Source organism: Struthio camelus, chromosome Z (assembly GCF_040807025.1).
Source record: "Struthio camelus isolate bStrCam1 chromosome Z, bStrCam1.hap1, whole genome shotgun sequence".
NCBI classification, from domain to species: domain Eukaryota; kingdom Metazoa; phylum Chordata; class Aves; order Struthioniformes; family Struthionidae; genus Struthio; species Struthio camelus.
In genome coordinates, this window is record NC_090982.1 from 84,453,749 (window position 1) to 84,478,493 (window position 24,745).

At 45.2% G+C, this 24,745-nt stretch overlaps 2 protein-coding genes and 1 long non-coding RNA gene across 6 annotated transcripts; 2 read left to right on the forward strand and 1 right to left on the reverse strand.

The window, feature by feature from the left end:
* Window positions 1-105: 105 nt before the first annotated feature.
* Window positions 106-8,340, forward strand: LOC138064377 (uncharacterized). Of its 3 annotated transcripts, none has more exons than XR_011137615.1 (5): window positions 106-766; window positions 886-1,064; window positions 2,926-3,147; window positions 4,051-4,317; window positions 8,150-8,329. It is a non-coding gene; the product is annotated as an uncharacterized lncRNA (long non-coding RNA). The 3 variants fall into 3 exon arrangements; XR_011137614.1 differs by lacking the exon at window positions 8,150-8,329 and adding an exon at window positions 4,430-4,519; XR_011137613.1 differs by lacking the exons at window positions 2,926-3,147; window positions 4,051-4,317 and having other exon boundaries at window positions 8,150-8,340.
* On the reverse strand, window positions 4,492-12,666 carry ATP5F1A (ATP synthase F1 subunit alpha). The gene is made up of 12 exons (XM_068926519.1): window positions 12,179-12,666; window positions 11,146-11,224; window positions 9,885-10,054; window positions 8,888-9,061; window positions 8,634-8,800; window positions 8,339-8,487; window positions 7,189-7,340; window positions 6,834-7,058; window positions 6,620-6,727; window positions 5,802-5,946; window positions 5,430-5,580; window positions 4,492-4,701 (listed from the first exon to the last, which is right to left on the reverse strand). Exons 1-12 carry the CDS (start codon window positions 12,236-12,238, stop codon window positions 4,620-4,622), a joined length of 1,662 nt encoding a protein of 553 aa, XP_068782620.1. The 5' UTR covers window positions 12,239-12,666; the 3' UTR covers window positions 4,492-4,619.
* Window positions 12,667-12,973: 307 nt separating this feature from the next.
* HAUS1 (HAUS augmin like complex subunit 1) lies at window positions 12,974-23,830 on the forward strand. Of its 2 annotated transcripts, none has more exons than XM_068926527.1 (9): window positions 12,974-13,049; window positions 13,732-13,906; window positions 15,067-15,202; window positions 16,250-16,384; window positions 17,345-17,468; window positions 18,260-18,325; window positions 19,974-20,045; window positions 21,977-22,024; window positions 23,510-23,830. In XM_068926527.1, exons 1-9 carry the CDS (start codon window positions 13,029-13,031, stop codon window positions 23,591-23,593), a joined length of 861 nt encoding a protein of 286 aa, XP_068782628.1. In that variant the 5' UTR covers window positions 12,974-13,028; the 3' UTR covers window positions 23,594-23,830. The 2 variants fall into 2 exon arrangements, with proteins under 2 accessions (XP_068782628.1, XP_068782627.1); XM_068926526.1 differs by having other exon boundaries at window positions 13,012-13,427.
* The last annotated feature ends 915 nt before the right edge of the window (window positions 23,831-24,745 follow it).

Consider the following 24,745-nt stretch of genomic DNA (forward strand, 5'->3'; position numbering starts at 1 on the left):
CGCGGTGCCCGAGAGGAGCCCGCGCCGGGCTCGCGGGGGAAACGCGTCCTGACCCAGGCCAAGGGGAACCGAGAAGAGCCGGTTTGCGAGGAAGGAAAGCATCCGACTGCGGTAGGACTGAGCTTAGCTTGGCTCTTACCGCTTACGGACCGTGCCCTGCGCGGGCCCGTCTCTACGCTGGGGCTAGTTGGCCCGGGGCGCTGATTATTAAGGAATTGAGCTCCCCCAGTTTGATGAAAATAGGGGGTCGGACGGAGGAGACGTCCTCTAGCTGAGATAAGGGCAGCGGCGTGAACTCGCACGTTGTTAAGCCGCTGAAAAATTCTCACAGGCCAGGGCCCTTACAAACACCTCAACTTTCGGTGAAGTCCTGCCAGAACTCGCTGCGCCGCAGACGCCAAGTCCGGCGCACCCAGAAACACGCCCGTAGGGAGCCAAGCGTGACTCCTTCCAACGCTTTTGCGACAAGCTCCACGAATGACTTGTTTTCCTGAGAACATATAAGTTATCGTAAGCACAGAGCCCGCCATCCGGTGCTTGGGGGCACCCCTTCGCACGGTGGTGCGTGACGCAGCCGGCGCTGCAGCACAACGGCAGCAGCTCTTAGGAGCATCCCGCCGCGCTTACCCGCCACAGGAAAGCAGGCAGCAAGGGCAGCTGGATACCAGAAGGGGATTTCAGCAGAACAAATAAAGTACTCGCGCTGAGGAGGCTTTGCAGACAGGAACTTTCTTTGCTCTGGGTTCCCCAACCTCGCCACAGGAAGGTACGGGCTCAATAAGATAAATTCACGGGGAGGAACTGCACTACAGCTTGCTAGAGTTTGGAGGAATAGTTTGGGAAAGTTTCACAATGCATGCGTCCTGTTCTTATCTCTTGCCTCAGGAGTTTGCAGTTGCTGCCAGAGACGAGACCCAGGGTCAGTGACCTCTGAGCAGTTCTGAAAAAAAGGAAAGAAAGATGAAGGCAGATGACACTGCATGGGAGGAAAGCCTGATTCACACGCACTGCAGTGACCTGCGGCCACTGCTTTAGCGCAAGGGCAACTGAAAAAGTCCAGTAAGGTAAATAAGGCATTTTTTCCTTGTTTAAATAAATCTGCCCAGTTGTGATACAAGAGGCCACTGCCACTTGGCAGACATTTGAGATTTATACTGAATAAAGCAAGTCTACGTGGATTTTTCCTTCAATGCTAGTGGCTGCAGTTCTTGCCATGTTAGCAGAGGCAGCGTCATATTTGTGTGTGCTTTCACCCCAGGCTTTGAAGAGGTTATACCAACCTCATCTAAAAATGTATCAGTTGTAGTGCAATCTGACCAGCTGCAAATATACAAAAAACTCCAAAGCGTGAAATCTGAATAATTTTTTAGTCACATTCACAGTAGCACCTCAGGGCTGTGCTTGTATTTGATGCTTTATCAGGGACGGACAACCCCACTAGAACTTCTCATAACGTTCACGGTATTTCTTGCTGGTATCGATTTCTTGCTAAGACCTGTTAGCCCATTTTGGACAAGGGCTCCGTGAGGTTTCACGTGAGCAGTCTCTCATTACTTCTCCTACATACATTCATACATTCTCCATCTGATCCCATCTCACTGGAAGGGCACACTGTGAGACAGGCAAATAAGACCAAATGGGTTTGAGAAACAAATACAGCAGGACAAAATAGCGTGGCTCGAGGCACAGCAGCTTAGAGCAGTGTACGCAACTGTCATCGTAGATACCACAACGCAACCACACATCACAACTTTGGTAGCGATCACACGTCGATTCAGTATTCTTGCAGCATTAAGTTTTATCTGACTGCACAAACAGAGCAAGCAAAAACAGACACAGAAAAAAATGCAACACAGAGCAAATGGTGCCAGAGCAGCACAGCAGGTTGATTCAGGAGTAGCGGGCTCATCTGAAACCTTGCAAGTGTTTCCTTGTTTTAGAAGTTTTCCTCCATTCTGGTGGTTTCTGTGATCTCCATTGCTGTTTGCTGTTAAGATGATTTACTTAGACCTAGCCCGTATGTACTCCCAGGATGAAGCATGAAGCCCTTCAGTAGTTATGCTTTCTCTGCTTTTCAGCACCACCCCGCGGCCAGAACATCCCACAGCACCTCACAGACTTCCCAACTGATCTCACTTGGACTCACCAACCTTGAGCTCGCTGTTTTCTGACTGCAGCGGTACAGAAGTAAAACTTGGCACAGCTACACACTAACCAACAAGTAATTTAGGCTCAGTCATTGCAAAAAGAATAAAGAGAGTAGTAAGCTAAAAATGCTATCTTGAAAGAGATTTGGAAGGCAGGTATGTTCCAAATTTGTATTGCCATATTGCTGTGAACCATAAGGTCAGGTTAGCACTCTTCAAACGGGAACATATGTAAGCAGCTTCACAGTCATATAACAAGAGCTAGTGGATAAGGTGTTTTACAGACAGTGTCTGATAATAACTATTGCCACCTTCGACAGCCCCATTACATCCAAGTACCACTTTCAGGGCAGAGAATGCTTAGACTACGCAAGTATTTAGGGCAGTCTAAGCAAAAAGGCTGAACCACAATATTCTCATGCTTATGAAGCTTCCCAGTCCCATGTTCTTGCACCACACAGAGAGAGATGGGATTGTGAAAGAGAAAAGTAATTCAGTGGGAAGCCCTTCTACAGGAGCACAGTGTTACTTTAACCTGCCAACTCTTCCTAGTAAAATGTGTGAAGCTACCAGACTAAAAATAAGTTAGCTTTTTTTCAGAATTTCATAAACATATTTTAGTGATACTTTCCATAGCTTACATAATTTGCTTCTGAAAAACACAACATTAAAAGATAGCAGCTTTGCCTTAGTGTGTCTATGGTATGTACATAGGTGCTAAGTTATTTGTAGTAGCAGTGCTTGCTCTTGAGAATTTGTTTTTTCCTCCCCTACACAGACAAAAGGAAAGGATACTGACTGCAGTGATCCAGAGACAGGAAACTCGGTTGCCCCACACAAAGCAGTTCCTTATGCTCTGCTTCAGCAGTGCTTGCAGCACTTAGCGCTTGCACTTAATCCTTAGCATGGATCCTGCCAAAGGCCCACCACTTTGCTTAGTGTCCCATATTGCCTGACAGCAATGAGACACTGAATGGGACCTATACAATCCTGTTGAGGGGTAAGTGGGATTTCTTAACTACCGAAGGGAAGAGAGGGCAGGGTGACTGCCTAGAATGCTGTTTCAGAGGCAAGTGCTCACACTCTCAAAGTTAATCAAGCTGATACTACAGAAGCTTGTTAGCCTATAGCTGTGTGAAAGACTGAGACAAATTGCTTTCAGCTATTTAAAATAGCAACACAGGTTTGAACCCTGAGGCAGGAGGCTTCTATAAAGGGAATAAACTGGAGTTCGAACAAAATAGCCCCAGCAGAAGCCCTGAATAATCACAGACGCTGCACAATGTAAACGCTCACCTAGGATGAAGGGCAGGGTTCTAGTGTACCAGAAGAAATATGAATACACCACAAGTGGGATGACAACCTGAATTAACCGGCAGGTACTCCCCTCAGTGTGAGGGCCAAGGCAGAGCTAGAGCATTTTAAGCTAAGGGCAGAACTGAACTCCTCCCCACACCCCCCCCCCCCCCCCCCAGATACACATTCCAACACCATGATCTTGCGCACTCACATAAGGCTCACCAAGTGTAGCATGCAGAAAGTCAGGCACAAAATAGACAGTCAGGTCTATAATTTCCCTTGCCAAGCCATTAAGGATTGCAAGTTTACTGACAGGACTAGAGTGAACTACCGAGAATGATGGCATTTAAATCTGTAGCCGTTTGAAACAGCTAAATGTGCAGTTGTCTCAAGATACCAGGACAGACAGTTCTGAAAGAATCAGTCTTTTGAAAGCAAGTATAGTAATACTGTTTGAAGATTGACCTATAGTAACAGCTTACTATTCAGCTGGTCAGAGTCCCCCCGCCCCACACCCCTTTCACCTACAACTTCTAGAATGCCATACTCCAGCTGCATGTTTGATGTTTAGACAAATCTAACCTTGCATGTGTCTTTGTGGCAGGAGACAACTTCAGAAGCAGCTCAGTTTCTGCCAGGCACACTTCTATTGAGCTTCCTTTGACAGGCATAACTTCAGGAAGCTCAAGGCACCAAGAAAATGAGTTACGCAGCAACCAACTTTGAGAAATAGTTTGTTAGAGTATCAGACTTGTGGCTGCTAGAAGAATACTAAGAGGTCCAGATCAGCTGTCTAGCAAATGACTAATGACTCTCAGTTCTGTCACTATGGGAAATCCCTAAAACACAAAATCCAACTGCTACCCCTACGGTAAGTACTAGTACAGTTGAATTTGATCCACTCAACAATAAACACCTCCTGATTTTTCTGAGTTCCTTTAGCAAGCCTGCATCCAAGTTAGTTTAACCCCTTGTTCTCCTAGGCACGTGTTGCTAAAGTAGACAAGTGGAAAGCCAGTAATTTAGAAGAGTCAGAAGAACCAAGCCTTTTTACATGGAAACTTTTATTCTCAATGAGATCTGTACATTCAAGTCACACATACTTTTACATCTTTGATGGAGCTGGAGCACGGGATCACAACAAGTCTCGTCTGTGTGAACACGGTTAAGAGTTTATGCCTCAAAAGTAGACAGGAAACTTGTGACTATTTCCTTCAACTTCGCTTCTGTCTGGTCAGAGATCTTCCCTTCAGTCCTGTTGAGACAATTGACCCAGGAGTAAATGTTTGCTCAATCTCTCACTAAAGCAAGAAAACTATACAATGAACCTTCCAATTTCTAATAAAATTAGCAAGTGAGTTAACACACTTTTGCCTGATGCATGAAGCTTTACCACTGAAACTATACTAAGCTCCCTTCTCCCCAAGAAGGGGTAGTACTCTATAGGAACTAATGTTTGTCACATACTTTCAGAATAGCTGTACCTAGTTCAAGAAGGTCCTGTCTTCAAGATAAGGACACAACAGTTTTAGACACAGAAGGCAGGCAGGTCATCTGACTCGGGGAAGACAAGTTAAAACCATTTGACAGCAAAGGACTGCGGAAACACTCAAGCCTCCAACAGCCAACTCAGTGGCAAGGCAGGCAGTGAGCAGCACTTAATCCACAGTACTGTAATAGCTTGAAGCTATCAAAAATTTGGCAACTGACTGGGCAAACTGATTTCAACACCAAATTACAGGAGACGCATGCAAGTAGGTTTATTTTAAGCTTCAGGTAGATTTCTTAATTAAAAACTGCAGATGAGAAACTGAGCTCCGAACTGCAGCTTTAGAGCCGTTAGCAGGTTCATTTAACTTCTGGAGTTCTAGAGACAGGCATAAGGCCTGATGTTTTAGGATACCCTAACAGTTCAGTGATCAGTATCTAAGACTCCAGTTCTCAGGTCAGCGTTCTCAGAATGAAGATAACAAATCAACATACCTGATAGTAGAGAGGAGGGCCTGGTGCTGGCTCAGAACATGAGCTAGGAAAGCACTCTCAAATTTAGTGATTTTGCCGGGCTCCAGCTTGTCCAAGTGACCTCTTACACCAGCATAGATGACTGCAACTTGCTCCTCAATAGCCATGGGCACTGCATAAAAGAAAGCATTCATACCATTGGTACTTCTCACATCAGGATATACCAGTACTATACACGCTTTCTTTGAAGATTGACTGCATATATAAAAAATATGGTTCAAATAAGCCTGCCATTCAGCATGTCCACAGAACGCTGTTCTTAACACAGCCACAGAAACCCACCCCATTAGCACACTGCAGGAAACGCAGACTCGTTACATCCAATGCACTCACCATACTGTCCTTGCTTGAGGAGCTCTGTCAGGCGCACACCACGATTCAGCAGCTGTTGCGTGGCAGCATCCAGATCAGAACCAAACTGAGCAAAGGCAGCTACTTCACGATACTGAGCCAATTCCAGCTTCATGGTACCTGCCACCTACAAGACAAGACACAAGTCAGACTGAGTTTGACCACCTTTAACATGAGTTCAGCAGTTTGCAGATTATCTTCAGCTAACAGCTGTCACAGGTCATTTTGCCTTGCATACAAATCAAGTGAATCTTGAACAGATTACGTGTATTTCCACAGTTGGTTTAGCCTTGTAACTTGCGCTACAACTCGCACTTCAGACTTTCCCCTTGCCACCTGATCATTTCTACTTCAGAGTGATCATCTGAAACATCTCCCAGTCTTAGGAAAAAGATAAGGAGAATCTAAGAGTAGGTAGGGGGAATAATTGGATACCAAGAGCAGAGCCTGTATAGGGCATGCTATCCCACCCTAAAAGGGTCACAGTTGATATTTCATACCTAGATTAAAAACAGTATGGGGTTAAGCAAGCATTCTCTATACCCAAGTAGATTAGTACCCAGTTAAGCATGCTGAAACTTACTAGTGCTGCATCTTTAAGCAGCTCATCATTCCCTTCCCACCTCTCAGCAGGAGAGGGAAACAAAGATCACACAGGTTGCTCTTGGAGAACTTGAAAAACTGCACAATACTTAGGAATTCATGTATGTTTCCTCTGTATTCACTACATGCTAAGAGTGAAATGGGTTAGACAGCCTCTACTCTACTCTAATGAGAGCGAACAGCAGTTTCATGCTTACCTGCTTCATAGCCCTGGTCTGAGCAGCAGAGCCTACACGGGATACAGAGAGACCAACGTTGATAGCTGGACGGATACCTTTGTAGAACAGCTCAGTTTCCAAGAAGATCTGGAGGAGAAAAAATGTTTTATCATCTTAGTCAGATGTCCGAAAACTTTTAGAGACCTGCCACTAAGTGACACAGAAGTACTGACATACATAGAGCGAGTCCTACCTGTCCATCAGTGATGGAGATGACATTAGTTGGAATGTAAGCAGACACATCACCAGCCTGAGTTTCAATGACAGGCAAGGCAGTCAGAGAGCCACCTCCAAAGGAATCATTCATTTTGGCTGCTCTCTCCAGCAGACGAGAGTGCAAGTAGAACACATCACCCGGGTAGGCCTCGCGACCAGGTGGACGACGCAGTAGCAGAGACATCTGACGATAGGCAACAGCCTGTACGGTATAAAGGCAGCTCTCAGACTTCACTACTTCACTGGAAAGCTTGCATATCTACACCTGAGGTGATCTTACAGCTACAGACCCCAACACTAGAATACAAGCTCTATAAGCAATGTTTCCTGACCTGCTTGGATAAGTCATCATAGATGATAAGTGCATGTTTTCCATTGTCTCTGAAGTATTCCCCCATGGAGCAGCCTGAGTAGGGAGCCAGATACTGAAGGGGTGCAGCATCAGAAGCTGTGGCAGAAACCACAATAGTGTACTTCATGGCATCTGGAAAGAATCACAGACACACAACACTAAGTATATTACCTTATCACGCCAATAATTAGCAAACATAACATGCATGTGAAGTACAAGTTACAAGGCAGACAAAACTAGCTGCGGAAGTGAGACCAGGCAGCATCCCTACACTGTTACCAGAAGGAACGCTGTGCTACATTGGCATGCAGGTTCTATCTGACTAGCTCCAGGAGTTTTAACAACAAAGTTATAGCAGCTAATTTTTAACACTTATGGACTTCTTTCCCATTCAAAATGAAGTTTAGACTCCAATCAAAGACACTTAAGCTCTAGAAGTCACTCAGAGGACTACAAGTCCCTGGTTTCCTGGCTTCTGCAAGGAACTACCTTAAGTACCTTTTGTTTCACAGTCCCCAACAAATTAGCCTCGTTAAAACACATTTCTTCTGCTAGATATGACTCTACTTGACCAGTAGGCAAGAGGTAAGGTGCCTGATCTCTTGCAAGCTTTGTTACAGATGCAGCATGAGTCAACAAGATGATGGCATCTTTCTAGAAACACTGATTTAGTCCATTACACACTGGGCAACAGAAGACTCTCCACTAAACTTGCAACTGTCATTCACACTGATTTGCCTACATTTGAAACAAATGCTACATCCATAAATACTTATAGATCGTAACTGGAACCAGGCTTGCCTGACTGCCAGGAGGAAGCTCTCTGAACTCCACTGAAAAAACTAGAAAGCAACTTCTTCAAGCAATCTAGTAGTTTTGGAAGGGTTATTAGTCTTCCAATGTTCTGTGGTGAAAAGGGTTTTTTCTTTTTTTTTTCCTAGATACCTAGGATTTCTTCTCCAGAGAAGCGGTTCTCACAGAATTCTGCCTACACTTGCAACTAGGAGAGTTCGTGGCAGTAATCAACATTTCAGTCAGTCAGCCACTACTTTAAATTTAGTACGCATTGTAACAATGACAACAGGATTATCACCAGCTCCCATCACAATCAGCCATCTTCACGTCTGTACCTGCATCAGTGAGCCTCTTTACCAGCTGAGCAACAGTAGATCTCTTCTGACCAATTGCAACATAGATACAGTACAGCTTCTTCTTCTCATCTGTTCCATCATTAAATCGTTTCTGGTTGATTATTGTGTCAATTGCAATCGAAGTTTTCCTATGTAACACAAATAGAGGTTACTGAGTTCAGTTGCCTGTGGCTCTCCCAACCTCTATCCAGTTTTGTGTTTAGCTTTGTACATTCAAAACACACTGTATTGAAGTCTCTAGATATGAGAATTTTAGCTTAGACATTTAACTTACCCAGTCTGCCTGTCACCAATGATCAGCTCACGCTGGCCACGGCCAATCGGCACCAAGCTATCCACAGCTTTAATACCCGTCTGCATAGGTTCACGCACAGAGATCCTGGGAATGATCCCAGGGGCCTTTAAGCCAACTCTCCTACGTGTCTTAGAAGTAATAGGACCCTTAAAAAAAGAAAAACACAAAAACTAAACTGTTGCAGTCCATGACAGAGAAGCAAGTAGAACCAGTAAACACCTAGTTACACTTACCTTCCCATCAATAGGATTGCCCAGGGCATCCACCACACGGCCCAGCAGCTCTTCCCCAACTGGTACATCCACAATGGCACCAGTCCTCTTCACAACATCTCCTTCCTTGATCAGTCTGTCATTACCAAACACGACAACACCAACGTTGTCGGGCTCCAAGTTCAAGGACATGCCCTAGGACAAAGATCATGTCATCCTGAGAAAACCCATATCAACATTTCCAGTGAATTCTTGCTGGTTTAGTACTTAAGTGATTATTCTACAGCGCAAAATATTGGATAGAGGCTGCCTCAATCTTTCAACCTTCTTTGTAACAATAAAATATTCAGTATTCTCTTACATCCAATGCACGCATCTTTTCCCATACTGCGGAGAACCTGCCTAACTCTTGAACTTTATTTAATAATTTGTTACACTTGTAGCAGTCTAGCATGAAGTCACTTCTCTCCCCAAAGAGAACAGAAAAGAAGAGCAGGGTTCAAATAGGAATTGGACAAGGGGAAAAAAGATCTGGTTTCTTATCTGCTTCACTAAATTAAAAAGCAAGTTAGCTCACTAAAAATGACCTAGAAGAGGTCTCTGATTTTTAGGGAGCAGTCTAAGCCTTTTTAACTCTGGTCTGTTAAGACTGTAAGAAGTCAGCAAACCGTACACTGTAATGGAGCTTAGAGGCCATTCTTCACCAGTGAACAGAAAAGCCAGCCTGAAACTAAAGAAAACATCATCCTATGGCAGATTAGGTCTTAACACTTCCCGGGTAAAGGCAAATAAAGCTCAAATGTTGGCCAAGAAGCAGATACCAATATTTGAAAGCAGCACATTATAAACAAAAATAACATTTCCTTTTCACAGTGTTATTTCAACTAGTTACTCCATATTTAAGTCATAAGGAAGTCAGTAAAAGCCCCATGTGGGTAATTCCAAGCACCATCTCAGATTCTCCTTAGAAACGTCTTCTTCATATTTCCAAACTAAATAGGCTTCAGTGAAAGCTTACCTTCAGCCCAGAAGAGAATTCAACCATTTCTTCTGCTTGGACATTTCTTAGGCCATACACCCGGGCAATACCATCACCGATTGAGAGCACGCGGCCAGTCTCCTCAAGTTCAGCAGAGGTGTCAGCTCCCAAAATACGTTCCTCAAGAATAGAGGATACCTCAGCAGTGCCTGGAAAGAAATGTTCCAAACAGGATCCAGTATATTAAGGGGCAGTATGAAATCAGAAAGCTGGTCTTGAGCTGACCTTGGTTCAGGTATGCCACAGGACCAAGCAAGCATTCTTCCTTAGACATGATGCACAAGGGATATTCTTCACGTTACCAGTCAATAAAAGCAGTTTCATCTCATCATTATGAAGCATCACTAACGACTACGTTAAACAGGCACTTATGTTCTTCAGTATGTCCTATGCTATTAGCGACCTCTCCTCTGGAAAGCCATTAGACTAGAGAGATTAGACCCAGATCCGAAAGTACGGAACTGCTAGCTCTGCAGGCAGAGCATGTGACTTGACTGTAAGCATCAAAATAAATTCTCAACTCATTTTTAATCCAAGAGCCAAATACATTTAGACATTTAATGTATTTAAGGAATGAGTTGTTCAACATAACCTATAAAAAGTATTCTCCATCTTCTTCTAATTTCTGTTGGGCAGCATGTCTCCAATAGGTTTTTATTCTCTCAGTTAGGAAGCAGTAACATTGAAATTCATTTCCTAATAATACCTTTAGTGACCTAAACCACTTCAAAAATTGTACATGAACAACTACCAAAACCACAGCTGTTTGGTGCCACTGCCTCCTCTAAACACCAAGATGCTGGCAGTGCAAAGTTATACTCAAGGACACAAGGTCAAACCCAAGCACACTTGGGAAAGTCATCTACTCCCTTCTACTATTATAAAGCAGGAACAAAACCGCAATTTTGAGGCTTTTTCGGATAATTCTGCAGGAGTTGATCACAGAATTGAACCCCTGTAAAGGAGTTAACTTAAGTAAGCCAGGTTTGACGCGTGACCACTCCCTGTGAACAGTTACTAAAAGGTAAAATGAAACCTCACATATATGACTAAAAATAGCTAGTTCACTATCAATCACTGCCCTTAAGGGTTTTGTCAACTGATGTGCACGCCTCATATTCCAAGTGCAAATTATTATTCGTTTTCAACTATTTCTCTAAGTTAACAAGTTTTGACAGAGCAAGTTCTTAAACAGTACTCATATGTGCATACTTTTTTATTATTATTATTTTAGACTCACCAGTTTTCTGAAAACATGTTTTGGAGGCATGGATGTTTCTCGTAGCAACGAATGCTGCACCCAGGGTGTTTCTGGAAATCTAACATAAGCAACATGTCTCAGTTTTGAGTTACACAGCACACAGCTCCATTGACAAAGTGCAGCACTGGAACCAGGTCTAGCATTACTAATAATATGGCAAACTCTCCCAAATTACTTGCTGCATTTTTTTGCGTGGCCTTCATGCTGCACTAGCATCACAACTGCAGCACTGCGGCAACTCACACAGCAACACATCCGCTAAACTAGCCCCTTTTGCTCAGGGCATCAAAAGCTTGAGGCATAGAGAAATCGGTGCCTCCCTTGTGGTTCTGCACAAGGCAAAAATAAAATTTAGTCTTCTAAGGGTTGGCTTCTCTCAGAACAAAATCTAACTGCAAAACTGCTACAGGGTTGCTAGAACATACACAGTTCCAGAAAAAAAAAAAAAATCTGTAGTGATCAACGTCCTAAACGGCTACAATAATCTTACATCTCACGGAGAGCTCCCAGTGCAGTCCCACAGCAATGCTAAGGGCGTTTCTCTGACGGGCTGGGAAGGCCTCCGCGTTCACCTTCACCAGGGACAGCGGCTGGGAGCGGACCCTGACGGATTTCTGCACCCCACCAACACCGCACAACAAACGCGGCGACGAGGCGAGGCATCGCAGCTCGGACCGCCAGGCCTCGCGGAGCCCTCGCAGCTTCGGGGCCGTTGAGCAGCACCCGGCAACGCCACCTCCAACCTTGAGGGAAGGGCGCGGCGCCCCCTGCGCACCTCATGGGGGGGGAGACCGGCCGCTCCCCCGCGGCTCCTGCCGGGCCGGGGCACCGCTGGCGCCCGGCGCTGCCGAGGCGAGGGTGCCGGCACAGCCGCGCCGCCGGGCCGCGGCCGGCCCCCGCCGGAGCGCGCCCCTCCCGCCGCAGGCCGCGGCCCCTCAATGTCACCGCGGCCCCCAAGATGGCGGCGGCGCCCTCCCCCCCGCCCGCCGCTCGGAGGCGAGGGCGCGCTCACCAGGCCGGCCTGCCGCGGCAGGCAGCGGGCGAGGGCGGCGGCCACGCGGGCGGAGAGCATGGCGGCGGCGGCGGCGGCAGCAGGCGGCGGCTCCTCCGGACGGGACTACACAGGACGCGGCTGCCGGCCCCGCGCTCTCTCCACAAAATGGCCGCCGCGCGCTCCGCCCCTTTTGGCGCCGACGCCCCGCCCCGTGGCGGCCAGGCCGGGGGGGGGGGGGCGGTCATGACCCGGAAGCGCTTCCCCAAAGTCTCCTTTCCCCCAGCGCCTCGCCGTTGTTTTATTCTTTCCCCCCCCACCCACCACCACCACTGGAACCGGCGGCCACTCCCAGCTGCGGAAAAACGTTAAAAAAAAAAAAGAGGAAACGGTGCTTTTAAAAAAACAGCCCCTTGCGGCGGGTGTCCTTGAAACGGTCCTCAGCGGGCGGAGGGGCCCGCGAGCCCCGCCCACGGGGCGGGGGCGTGGCCAGAGCCCGGCCCCGCCCCTCGGCTCCGCCCGGCCCCGCCCCCGCCCCCGGCGGCCCTGCCCCGCCCCTCGCTGCCGATGGGCCGGGGCAAGGTGGGGGGCGGCGGCTGGTCAGGGGATAAACGAGCAGCGCAGTAAGCGCCGTGGGCGGGTGCAGCAAGGTCCAGAGCCAGGCGGGCTGCAAAGGCGTCCCTGCAGCGATGCGGCGCGTTCAGAGAGACGGGAACCCTCGCTCTGCTTTTGGGGCGCCGCCGCCTCAAGCCGGGGGGGGGGGGGGGCGCGGAGCGGACTACAAATCCCAGGAGGCACCGCGGCCGGAAGGGGGGGCGGCGCGGGGAAAGCCGGGAAGGAGGCGGGAGGCTCACAGGCGGCGGAGGCCGCCATGGAGGAGAAGATCCGGCGGGTAATGGCGGGCCCTGGGGTGGGCTGCAAGGTGCCCTATCCCGCGGCAGCGCCGAGGTGCCCAGGCAGGGGAGGCCTTCCCACACACACCCTGCCCTCGCAGTTCCGGCGGAGGGTTGATATCGCCTCACTCGCTAACGGCCCGGGCTCGCTGACCTTTAAATACAAGCGAGCTCGTTTAAGGTGCTGCGTAGTAAAAGGCCCCCGTGATCGGTTAGCGGCAGCCGTAACCGCTGCTCGCGCCTGCCGGTCGCGGTGGCCTTTTCTGCCCTGCTAGCCAGCAGACACCGCTCCCGCCCTGACGGTTTGGGCAGTTTCATCTTACCCTGCTGGAATGCCGTTCTTGCCACCTGCCCAAACACCTCTTCAGCATGTCTCGGTGTGTCTGTAGCGAGCGGCACGTGGGAATGGAAAGATTAATTGTTGTCGTCTGGAGATAAGCAAGTCCTCGGGGAAACGAGGGGCTTAAAAATGATTAAAAGTGAAGGGAAATAGTTTTCCAGGCATCTGAAGAAGACGCAAAGGCAGCTGTCTCCCGTTTTTCCGCTCATGCTTTGACTGAGGTCATAGAAGTTTTTCTTCAGGAATTTAGGACTTGCAGCACTTTCCATTTCTCACACTTATCAGCTATTTTGTCTCCGTTCGCTGACTGTTTAATGTCTCTTTTCCCACTTTTCTGGCAGGTTACCTTATGGCTAAAGAAAATACTCGGGGATCAGCCCATTCCACAGTATGAAGTGAATGCACGGACCATTGATATCTTGTACGAGCTTGCAGAACACAGTGAAGCCAGGGATAGGGATGTTTCTTTGCTGATAGATGACAGGAAGCAGAAAGCAGCAGAATACGAAGCAGAAGGTGAGTTTGAAGCTCCAGTCCTCAGTTCTGTCAAAGTTAGAGTATTTCTTAGTGACACTGTAGATTATCTCTGTTAAAATCTTATGAGAACTTATGAAAGACTATCAATAAGCTGACCATTTCTTCTGGTTCAGCTTTTACTACCGTACACTTCACGCTTTCCTTTCAGCAACATTTACAGTGACATAAGGTTGATCAAGAAAACGTTTTTTAAACCAGCTTGAGCAGGCTGTAAGTATGGGCAAGCAGATTAATTGCTGAAACCTCCTGCTTGCTGGGCTGGATAGCCCAGCACTGAAATACTGGCTGCATAGGCAGGTGAGCAACTGCTGATTTAAGAGTCTGAGTTGGTGCTTATTTCCCATTAAGGAAAGCACTTGAGGAATCTGAAACAACAATGAGGCCATTAAGTTATGCTGTAGCTATCTGAAATTAGTATTTGATAATATATTTTTCTGGAGCAAGTGCATGGTTCAGGGGACCATAATACATTTTTAGCATATCACATACTGAAGGATTGTACCTTTAAAGGCTTTTTTTCAAGAAGGAGTTTTACTTTTCTGTGAAAAGACTGATTTTGTATACATGAAGACCCCTAAAAACCCTACTTTTTTTTTTCCCTTCAACTCTTCTAGTGACTTGCCGTCAAATAAATCATGATGGAGACTAGGTGGTTGCATTAGGCTGTCAGAGCACGTGAGCGTTGCCTGTCAGGCGTGGGTGTGAGCTCTGCTGCAAACTCAGACTCCTTCAGAAGGAAGGGTCATCCCTCCTAACGCAGGTCTGTCCTGACAGGCATGCGCATGCCAGGAGCAGGTTTAGGCTGTATTGCCCAGTCCTCTGCAGAGGGAAGACCTGAGCATGCTCATCACCATAGCACAAGGGTAAACTCTTGTTTATATGGGTTTAGACACGCCAGTCAGGGAAGGAGCGGAGTAGCTCCTTTCCTCAACACAGTAGATTTGCTTGACAAGCAGAAATGTGACAGCAGTTTGTCATGTTTAAGTCTTCTTTTAAGATCGCTCTTCCCCTACCAGTGAAAACGTAACCAAAATTTCTGGAGTGGGATTGAATTCTCGCTTCAGAATTCTAGCTGCCCTCTAGGCCTCGCAAGAAAGGTGATATTAAAATGACTAATTTGGCTTGTATTTGTTTTTCAGCTAACTATCTGCAGGACCTTCTTACAGAAAGCCTGGATTTTTCCTTAACTAGTCTGTCCAGTGAGGGCACCAGCTACCTAAATGAGCTGGTAAACAGCGCGATGACACTTGAAACAAAGGACACTTCTCTTGTCAGGTAGTTCCTCCCGCTCCGCACCAGGGCTGATGATCTGTGTTGTTTCCCTCTGGCTTTTCAATTCGACAGTTTCAAACTGTACTTTCACACAAGGAATTTTACTTGTCCAGCTTTTTTTGCACCACTTGGGCAGCTTTAAAGGATGTGGGGACTGTGCACAAAGCTGCAACTCTCGATTCTTGTAGCAGGGGAAGTCTCCGAGGTCTGAAAGGTTAAGCCCCAGCCCGCAGTTAAATCTCTCCTTTTTGCTGCTGCTTTTGTGGTTAGTGGCTGTAGGATGCAACTGCCAGGACTTCCATGGCAGGTATCACAAGCTGGAGCAGCTTTCACTCAGCTCAGGCAAGGCCTGAGGAGCTGTAACTGGTTGCTCAGTCTCAGCTCCTCTCCTTTCCCTCTCTTACCTTGTCTCACTTGATGTCAGGAGATTTCCTTAGCTCAGCCAAAGAGAAAGAGTAGCTGTTAGTCTGCTCTTTCTAGGCCCCTCTTCTTTGCCTAGCCTCACCCATAATACAGTGTGCTGAGCACTGGCGGTAAGGAAAAGCCAAAATCTGCCTTGGAATCCATTGGTTTTTTAATGGTCTTCAGGAGCTTTGCTCCTCTAGCTCTCCTCCTGAGCCGGAGGGGCAGGTGGAAGAGGCCATTTGGGAGGAGGTGACCGAAGTACTGGTGGGCATGTCTCAAGGACATGTGTTTTCAGTGACTGGATGGAGTTTCTCTCACAGGTGGTTTGGCAAGCCAGGAGCGGAGCTCTTGAATATTTCAAGTTTGGAGGTTATATTTACTGGAATGCCAGGTCTTGCCTGGCTCTTCTGCTACTCAGATTGCTGGACCATTTCCTCTTCCAGATGAAATCTTTGTTAGTTAAAGGAAGCACGTATCCTCAGTGACTTCTTTTACTTTCCTCTCTTAAACTAACTGGCATTTGTCAGATGTGTCATCATAGGAGAACAAAAACACAAGTCATTTGTGGAAAGTGTGAAAAAAATAACCCCAAGTTTCAGAAGAGCTGACTCCTGAATGTTCCTACTGAATCTCTCGTTTCACTAGCTTCATCTCTGCCATCAATGATCTGACTTCGGATCTGCATGCGACAGAATCAAAAAACAGAGAAATGGAACTGGAATTGACCAGCATTAGAAAAAAACTAACTGCAGCGCTGGTGCTGGAAAAGCGGTTACAAGAGTGAGTAATGGGTGAAAAAAGGGAAAGATGTAAGCAGTACTGCTGATCTCGGCAGTGTAGTATATCGGCTGTGATCACTAGGCAAGGATCACTGAATTTTCAGATTTATGATGCGTATCTAATTCACAGTATTTGGCATCATCTATCAAAAGTCATGTGCTATAGGCACTTCCCAGTAATCAAAAGACATTTGGAGTACCATCAAAAACATTGTTTTAACCCCAAAATGGACTAAAAGCCGTTGTCAGATACGGGCTGGTGTCTTCCACCAGTTGCTTTCAGCTGAAGTTGCAGGTGAACCTGTTTTGCTTAGCACAGTTTGCGTGAGTGTTGTTGTCAAAATGGAGTAGTCAGGCAAAACAAAAAAGATTTCTAGATAAGAATCTCCTTTAACCAGTTTATGGTAGACCTTAAAAAAAAAAAAAAAAAAAAACTTGATTCCCTAAAGAATGTAATCTGTTTGAAATGTTTGGTGAAGCGTAGCATCAGTCCTTGCTTTGAGCAGGCATTGGTCCAGATGACATCCACAGATCCCTTCCAGTCTAATTATTTTCTGATTTTGTTATTTAAAGCCGTAACGCTAGGGCTGCTTGTAGCAAAGATACCGTAGCTGTGTGCTTCTCCCTGGTTTGCTATGGCCCTTTTCTGATTTTAAGTTTAGCTAGCTTAGCAGGTCTCTAACTGAATTAGTAAAGTACACAGTGGACTGTTGTTCTGTGCTGTTAGGCAAATGGCATTCCCCTTGGACAGTTATATCCCATGGCCTTTGCTAGGCTGGAGATGACTGCTGTGGATGGTTCCACTGGAGAATCTTGCACGGATATATAAGTGCTTTCTCTGTTTTCTCCCTTCTGGTGTTGGTTATATTGCAGAGTTTAGCTTGACCATAGATGATTAAGTAGTATGTATATACTGGTATCTCTTTGAATGTGAAGATTTGCTTGTTTTTATATTTTTAAGGGACCTCAAGAAAACAGAGGAACATTTGGAGGTAGAAAAAGCAAAAGCTGAGAGTCGATCCCAGAACTTGAAGTTCCTGAAAGACAAATCTGAGGATTTCAAAATCAGGATCAAGGCTGCTGAGGTAGATGGAAGGAATTTTTTAATGAGACCTTGGGAAGTAGTGGCACAGCTATGGCTGGGTCCAGAATTGTACTTAGAGACATCCCTGGAGCTTCCCAGACTCTGGAACATTGGACTCTGGTACTCCTAGGACTCTAGTTACCATGCTTCAATTGTTCCTACTACGCTTACGCTTTTCCCCCATGACATCCTATGGGAAACGCAAGGACACTTTTCCTTCTTTCATGGAGAACTGTATTAGCTCAGATTACCTTGTGTTTACTCCGAGGTACTCTAATATAATAGTATACAGCCAGTGAGCAGCAGAGCAGCTTGCTCACTGTGGTAGCTTGTGTGTCAAAATTCTGAATATAGCCATTTTTTGAGATTAATGAGTGGTTAAACACTGAAGGCACAAGTTGTACTGTCTTTTCATTCACCTTTCTTGCATCATGAAGGGTATGGGAATGTTTTATGTAATTCTTGGATGCTGTCCAATATTTTGCCAACTCTGAGGTGGAAAACATTATATTAGACTAACAGCGTTTTATTGGAAAAGCTCTTCCCAGCCTTTGCTGGGAATGTTCTTCTCCCACTAGTTTTCTGGAAAGATTTGTTATCGCTAGTATAAATTTTAGTTGTAGCTGATTTCATATACCAGCAAGATCTATGGTTCAGATAGCACGCATTTCTGTTATTGTTAGCAAACCCAAGTTAATGGTAACATCTTTCTCCTCTCTGTTATTTTTTGCTGCCAGTTGTGTCTGTGTGGTAGGAGAGTACATACTGTACAAACTGTCTTTTCGTTTGTAGGAGCAGCTTTCTGCCACAGGGTTGGACCAATCTTTGACGCATCAGTCATTAGTGAGCCTGTCTGAGGTAGGTCTTTTGGTACAAGATGGATGTTTCTGCAGTGGTACGGAGCAGCCTTGTTTGTTGGAAGGTTTCAGGAAATGTATTTTGTCATTCGATTACCTGAAAAGAGGCCCAAACAAAAATCCCATAGGCAGATACCTCTGAAGTGGGGAATATCAGGTGGGTCTGCCTCTCCTAGAGGCCAAGAAGCATTGTTGGGTGCTGAAGCTGTGCCTCTTCTTCAGGGTTAAATGAGCACTTGTTTTGGATTTGGGAAGAAGCTTTCCCTCTGGACTGATTGAGCGGAATCCTTTTTTTGTTATATTTTGGTTTTCCCTCTTTTCCTCTTTCTGCCTTTGTCCCTGATTGGGAACGTAGTCTACTAGAGAATTTCCATGTAATAAATGCATAGCTGCTGAAGGAATATCCGCAGAGAATTGGCAGTCCCTGGTCAGTCTGCTGTCTCTGTGATCTCTGTTGTAAATGAAGTGGACATCCTGTGGAATATATCCTGTTACATGGTTGCCTGTGTTTTGGGAGTTACTGGATAAAATGACCCAGGTGATTCCCTCTAGGGTGTATGGAATAGACTTGCTCTCAAATGCTTCTGAGCAGGGGAGAGAGGCAGCGTGAAGTCCAAGTTTTGACTTTTATGGTGTGCCTTTTTCTTGCACCTTTAAATAGAACATTTTTGAATGTATTGTGAGCCCAGTAGGGTAGTAAGTTAAAGGAAATAGCGTGTTTGATGTATTATTAACTTATTTATTGGCTTTTCCTGCGTATTAGTTGCTCTCTACGCTGAAAATAGCTTTCTTGATTTTACTTTGCGGTTCTCATGAACAAGCACTGGGTGGCAACATTTACATTGCACTGTGATTCAGAAGAGTGCTAACCAAAAATCATTTGCTTTGGAATGTTACATATTAAAAATTACAGGCAATTTTCTGTAGGTCTTAAGTTTTGTCCGACCTTTGTCTTCTAGAACCTGAATATAAGGGCAGGTTTGATTCACTAGCGTTCCTATAGCTACTTTGCTGAGAGCTCAGTTAGTTGGGCGGCGTGGATGACTTCATAGTGGATTTTTTGCTTTAAGTTGATTGTTTGTAAAGGGGTGAGAGCTGTAGTTCTCAGCTCTAGGGAGAAGTTATCTCCCTGTGCTCATCAAATGAGCAAATCGAAGGAGCAGTGCAAGTGGCAGGGGAATCTTCCTTTGCTGCTGCATATGCAAAGCTCTGTTTTTGCAGAGAAGCTAAAGGCACGAGAGCGTAGCTTCTTACTTCCTCCGTTCTCTCTGTCCTGGCCTACAGTAAGGTTGCCGACAGAAGACCTCTGTCTGGTGGATTCTGAGTTCAAAAAACTCCTCTCCTTTCAGGGAGGTAAGAGTGGGTGATTATACTGTATTAGAAGCAGCTGTGTATTTTCAGCCAGGAAGGACAATTAATGTATATGTCGGTGTTAAATCTGAGCTGGCTTTGACTGACTGATGACTATGATAACTGAAAGAATGGTAGATCTTTATTTTTCCATAGCTTTTGGGAAAGATCATCAGAGCTCTAACCAACATGTGTGAATTCTGAAACGCTGTAGATAATTGTAGATCTATTTCACTGATTTACATCACTTACACAAGTAAAACTGTAGAATAAACTCTGCTGCTTTGTTCTGTTCACAGAAACTGGCTGAATTAGAGCAAGAAATTGTGCCTTTGAAGAAGAAACTGGAGTCCTACCTGGATTTAACTCCTGTAATTATTTCTTTCGCAGTTCTATTGTATTACCATCAGATTAGTTTTAATGGAGTTCAAAATGTAAAGACTATCGTTGCGGTGGTTTCAGTGGACAAATATTTGCTGTTCTAAATCTCTATCGGTCTGTATAAACAGAAGATTGTACTTAAACAAAAGGCTACTTATTTGTTGAAGAAAACCAAGAAATTAAGTGTTTACCAAGCAAACTGCTTTCTTCTAACAAAATGCGTAGGAACGTGACAGGAACAGAGTGGTGGGTGAGCTCTGTATCGAGGTGAATTAAACAGAAATTAGACAGAGAAGTTTGGAGGAGGAAATCCTTAATATAAAAATATCTGTAAGTTTTACCAGTAATTTTAAGTACACAGATCAGGCTGTCGGTATGGTGGATGCAGCACACCGTGCAGGGGTTGAAGCTCTGAGCAAGATTTAAAAGATTATGGAGAAGTACCCAAATGTAGGCTCTGTTTTTCTAAGCAAGTACTCTGGCTTTTGAGTATTGTCTGCTCCATCATTTCCTTTGGTTTCTGTAGAGGGTGCTGGATGCTCAGCTCTTCAAAAAAAGCAGGTCTCTTTTAGGCAACTAAACTGCTGTCTTGAGAGCCAATGTCTCTGTATCTGTTCTTCATTTTAAATTTTGGCTTTTGTCATTATTGGTCACTCTATCGGGAGTTTCTGTCAGACTGGTGCACGAAGCACCTTTTATTTAAAGGACTTCAGTCATTTCAAATTAGGAGAACCCTCGTTACCAAAGACTTTCGGTTAAGGGGACTTCTGTGAACAACTTTACAAAGACTTAAAGAAATCATGAGTAAACAGGGGTTTTTTAGTCCATAAAACAAAAGGCCTTGGCTTTGCACAAAGTCTGCACGTTGGCCGCTTGTGATGCTTGGGACCACTGAACACCAGTTTTTCTCATTTCCTTTGAAAATTGCCCTTACTTTTACAGATGAGTATTAAGGACTTCTCTCTTTGGCATTCAGGGGAGATGTGGCAACAACTGGGGAGAAATGTGGAATGGGTTTTGGTTTTATTAAATAAACCTGTAAACTAGACAGTCACAGTTGAGTCTGACTTACCCGATGTGGCCCCTGTTACCAATGTATCTGAGCACCCCACAACCTGTCATACAGCTAACCTCATAATCCTTCTGTGTGAGAGGAGAAAAAAATTCATTCCAGTTTTATGAATGGGGCATAGAGGTCCAGAGAAACAGAGAAACTTGTTCAAGATTACATGGAAAGTCTATAATGAATTAAGTTTCCTGCCTGCTGGACCACCCTTCTCTCTTCACCCTCTCAGTCCCTGCGTTGAGTCCCTGCCACTAGACATATCTTGCTGCAACCTAACTTCTCCCTCATGTAGCTGCTGCTTTCTTCCTCCTACAAGAAAAGGATGCAGGGAGAGGGTGGAACTGCTTGTCTTTTTAATCCATCTTACTCCAAGAGGCAGCTGCCACCGCTTTCCTCAAGCAAAACAGGCCGTTCAAATTGGATTAGGTTCTTCAATTCCGTGCTCCCCCTCCACCCCGTCATCAGTGGAGACGGGGAGGGCCCTGGTGCCTCCCTTCTGGTGCAGGCAGAACGACGGAGAAAGGTTTATCCTTGCACGCAGCTAGAAGCGTTTTGTGCTTTGGAAGATTCGTGCCTGGATACATTTAATATCCAGTTCCTTGGTTGGCAGTTTTTGGAAATTCATGTTTTCTTAGACATTAGGTCTTACTAAACTTTAGAAACATACCCGACTGCCCAAACCAAAATGATGTTAAGTCTCTGGATGTCAGTACGTTTTGCATGTAAAGAGTATATGCAAAACTAATATAATTATTCCTGAATTCCTCTACGGCATGTCATTAAAGTCTTGCAGTAATAGAGGGACTTTGTGTTTCAAGCTGAAATACTGCTTTTTATACCCTTTTCTCTCTTTAGAATCCTTCCCTTGCACAAGTGAAGATCGAAGAAGCAAAACGAGAACTGGTAAGAGTTTTTAATTTTTCATAGAGACTTAAATGGGTGCTGTCATTCCAAAAAAACCTATGTGCATTAATTGGCTGTGGATTTATCTGCCGCAGATCGTAGTCTTAATGATCTCCAGAGGGAAATTTTACTTTGGTAAGGTAGAAGCAGTGCGTATTGGAAGGAGGAAGTGTTGGAGGGGTGAAGTCTAAAGCTACAAAGACAGTTGGACATAATGATACAGTGGGGATTAGGCAGCTATATCCTTTTCGATTTTGTCTGCTTCACCTGCCAGAGTGTTTTTTCACTCGTGTTGCAGCTTCTTGGTCCCATGACCTGCATTTCTGCTTCTGAATTCCCAAAGGGCAGTAAGGCCTATATTTTACTTAATGACTGCCTTGTGGCCTGCCTTGTGACCTTCCCCTATGAAACATCATGCCCGATTCATCCGTGCTTGTATAACCTGCAAGCATGATTGCTGGGAAACGTTTCATCTCAAGTTGTTGCGGAAGTTTCTGTGTAACTTCTCAGGGTGAGCTGGGCCCAATTTGAGCACAAAACCTGTCTTTATATGTTTGGGCTACATCCTGCTTGCTTGTGGACACCATGCATGATATTTGGTGATAAGCCTTACAACTGTAATCAGAATTATGGTTACGTGAGAGTATTTTGTACATTTTTGGGTGGGCTTGCTTGGGTTGGCAAGACACCTGTTTTTGTTTTAGAAATATAGATTCGCCTTACCAGCGTGAGGCCTTTATCAGGTCAGAACGCTCACCTCTGGAGTGAGTACCTGCTCAGCTTGAAAGTCTCACTGGGGCACAGTATAAGGCCATTCAGCTTGTTTAGCCCTTCATTTGGTGATTTCTTTGTAGTTCTTAGAAAGGAATTTTCCCTTTGTGTTGTAAGCTCAGTAATAAACAGTCTCTGATTTACCAGCATTCCTTAGCTGTGTCTTGTTGTAAGAAATTGAGAGATTGGAGCCCGGTGTTGCATTTCTGCTCAGCCTGGTGGTAGTTCCTAAAATTATCACACGGCAAGGACTGCAGGGCAGGGCTTCATGAACTGTTAGTGTTTGAAATGCTCTGCTTCATCTGGCAGTGCAACTGGATTGAAACTCTTTACTGCTACTGCAAAAGGTATGATGACCATTGAGGCTAACAAGCCTGTTTGGCTTATTGTGTTCATATACATTTGATGCATAAAATGCCTCAGTTAACTATTTAGTTTAGATTTGGAAATTGTACTGAGAGCAGTGCAGTATGGAAAAGTACCAGATAGCGTCGGGTCGTTTCGTCCCTGGTCTTTGGCACGTTGCTAACTTCAAAATCGCTTAGATTGTCAGATTCCCATTTGCAGTAGTGAGAACTTCTAGTTCAATACTAGGTTTAATCAGTCCTAATAATATTCCCGATGTCTGATCATTGTAAAAGTATTTGTCTAACAAAGATATTAGAAAACTGCTTTGCAGTCACTGAGTCCTCTTGGTCTTCTCTCTCTTGCTAGAATGCCTTGGAGGCGGAGTTCTCATCGCAGCTTGACATGCTGACTCTTTCGATGCCAGAGCCCAGCAAACTCCGATTCACCTGAAGTGGCCTGCATGGAAGAGGATGTCCTTTTTAATTGTCTATTTATTTGCACTAGTAAAACCTGTTGGACTTCTAAATGTACTTAGGCAGGTTTCTGCCTTTCTCTCCTCACTGTTGGATAGCACACTTGTGGTCTTTCGGCAATCATGCTCGGTTTTTAGGGTTCGTGTAGCGCTGTATTTGTAAAAATCACCCATTTTCCCATGAAATAAACCCCAAACACTCTTGTTTCCTTAAACAGTTTTTTTCCATACGTGATACAGATCTGTAGGTGGCCTCCAGATGGCAGCCTTACCAGGTAATGTCCCTGTCAGGTTTTGGTTGACCTTTTTACCTCCAACAGTCTAACTGATCCAGAGGTTTGGCTTCCCTCTTCCTCCCAGTCCAGGCTCTGCAATGTGTTTTTTTTTCCCCAGAGTTCCCTCTGTGGTGGTGCAAATATGTTAGGTCAGACTCTACACCTACTAGAGCATTGGGTTTTTGCTTATTTGTTTTATTCTGCCTTGCCAGCTCAGAATTGGGGACACATCAAGTTTTTCCACACATAGTATGTGTAATGTATACCACGTCTGTGAAGAGAAATTCTCCTTATGCCTAGAGCACATGTAAGTCTGGGCATTTGGGGCACTGAGAAATGTAACTGCTCCCTTCCATTTAATGTCTTCAGCAGGGATGTGATACATTAATCAAAATGACTGATACGGAAAATGTGATCTAGGGCTCAGAACAGTAGTTCCCAATGCCTAAGTCCTGCAGTCTCTGAGACAGCCAGCAAAGGGGATTTTCTTTTTCTGTATGATGATGGTCTGCTTTCTTGGAAACAAATGCTCTGACTTATTTCAAATTGGTCATAGTTCCGGCTTCACACGGTAACAAGTTTTATTGCCTGTGTAGGTAGGTAAAAGCTGAGATGAAATGTGCCGGCAGCGACCCCCTAAATTTCCATAGTGTCTCTGCAGTCTGAGAAAATGGAAACCCATTGTACTAGCCTGGAAGGTTTGCCTTTGTTCAAGACTTGGAGAGGTATCGGTCTACTGTTGACAACTTTTTTTTTTTTGAACGTTATAAATAGCACTAAGCAAGGAGAGGTAGGAAGGTAGCTTTATGGATACTGAAGTAATAGCTTCAAAAACAACAAATGGTCTTTACAGTA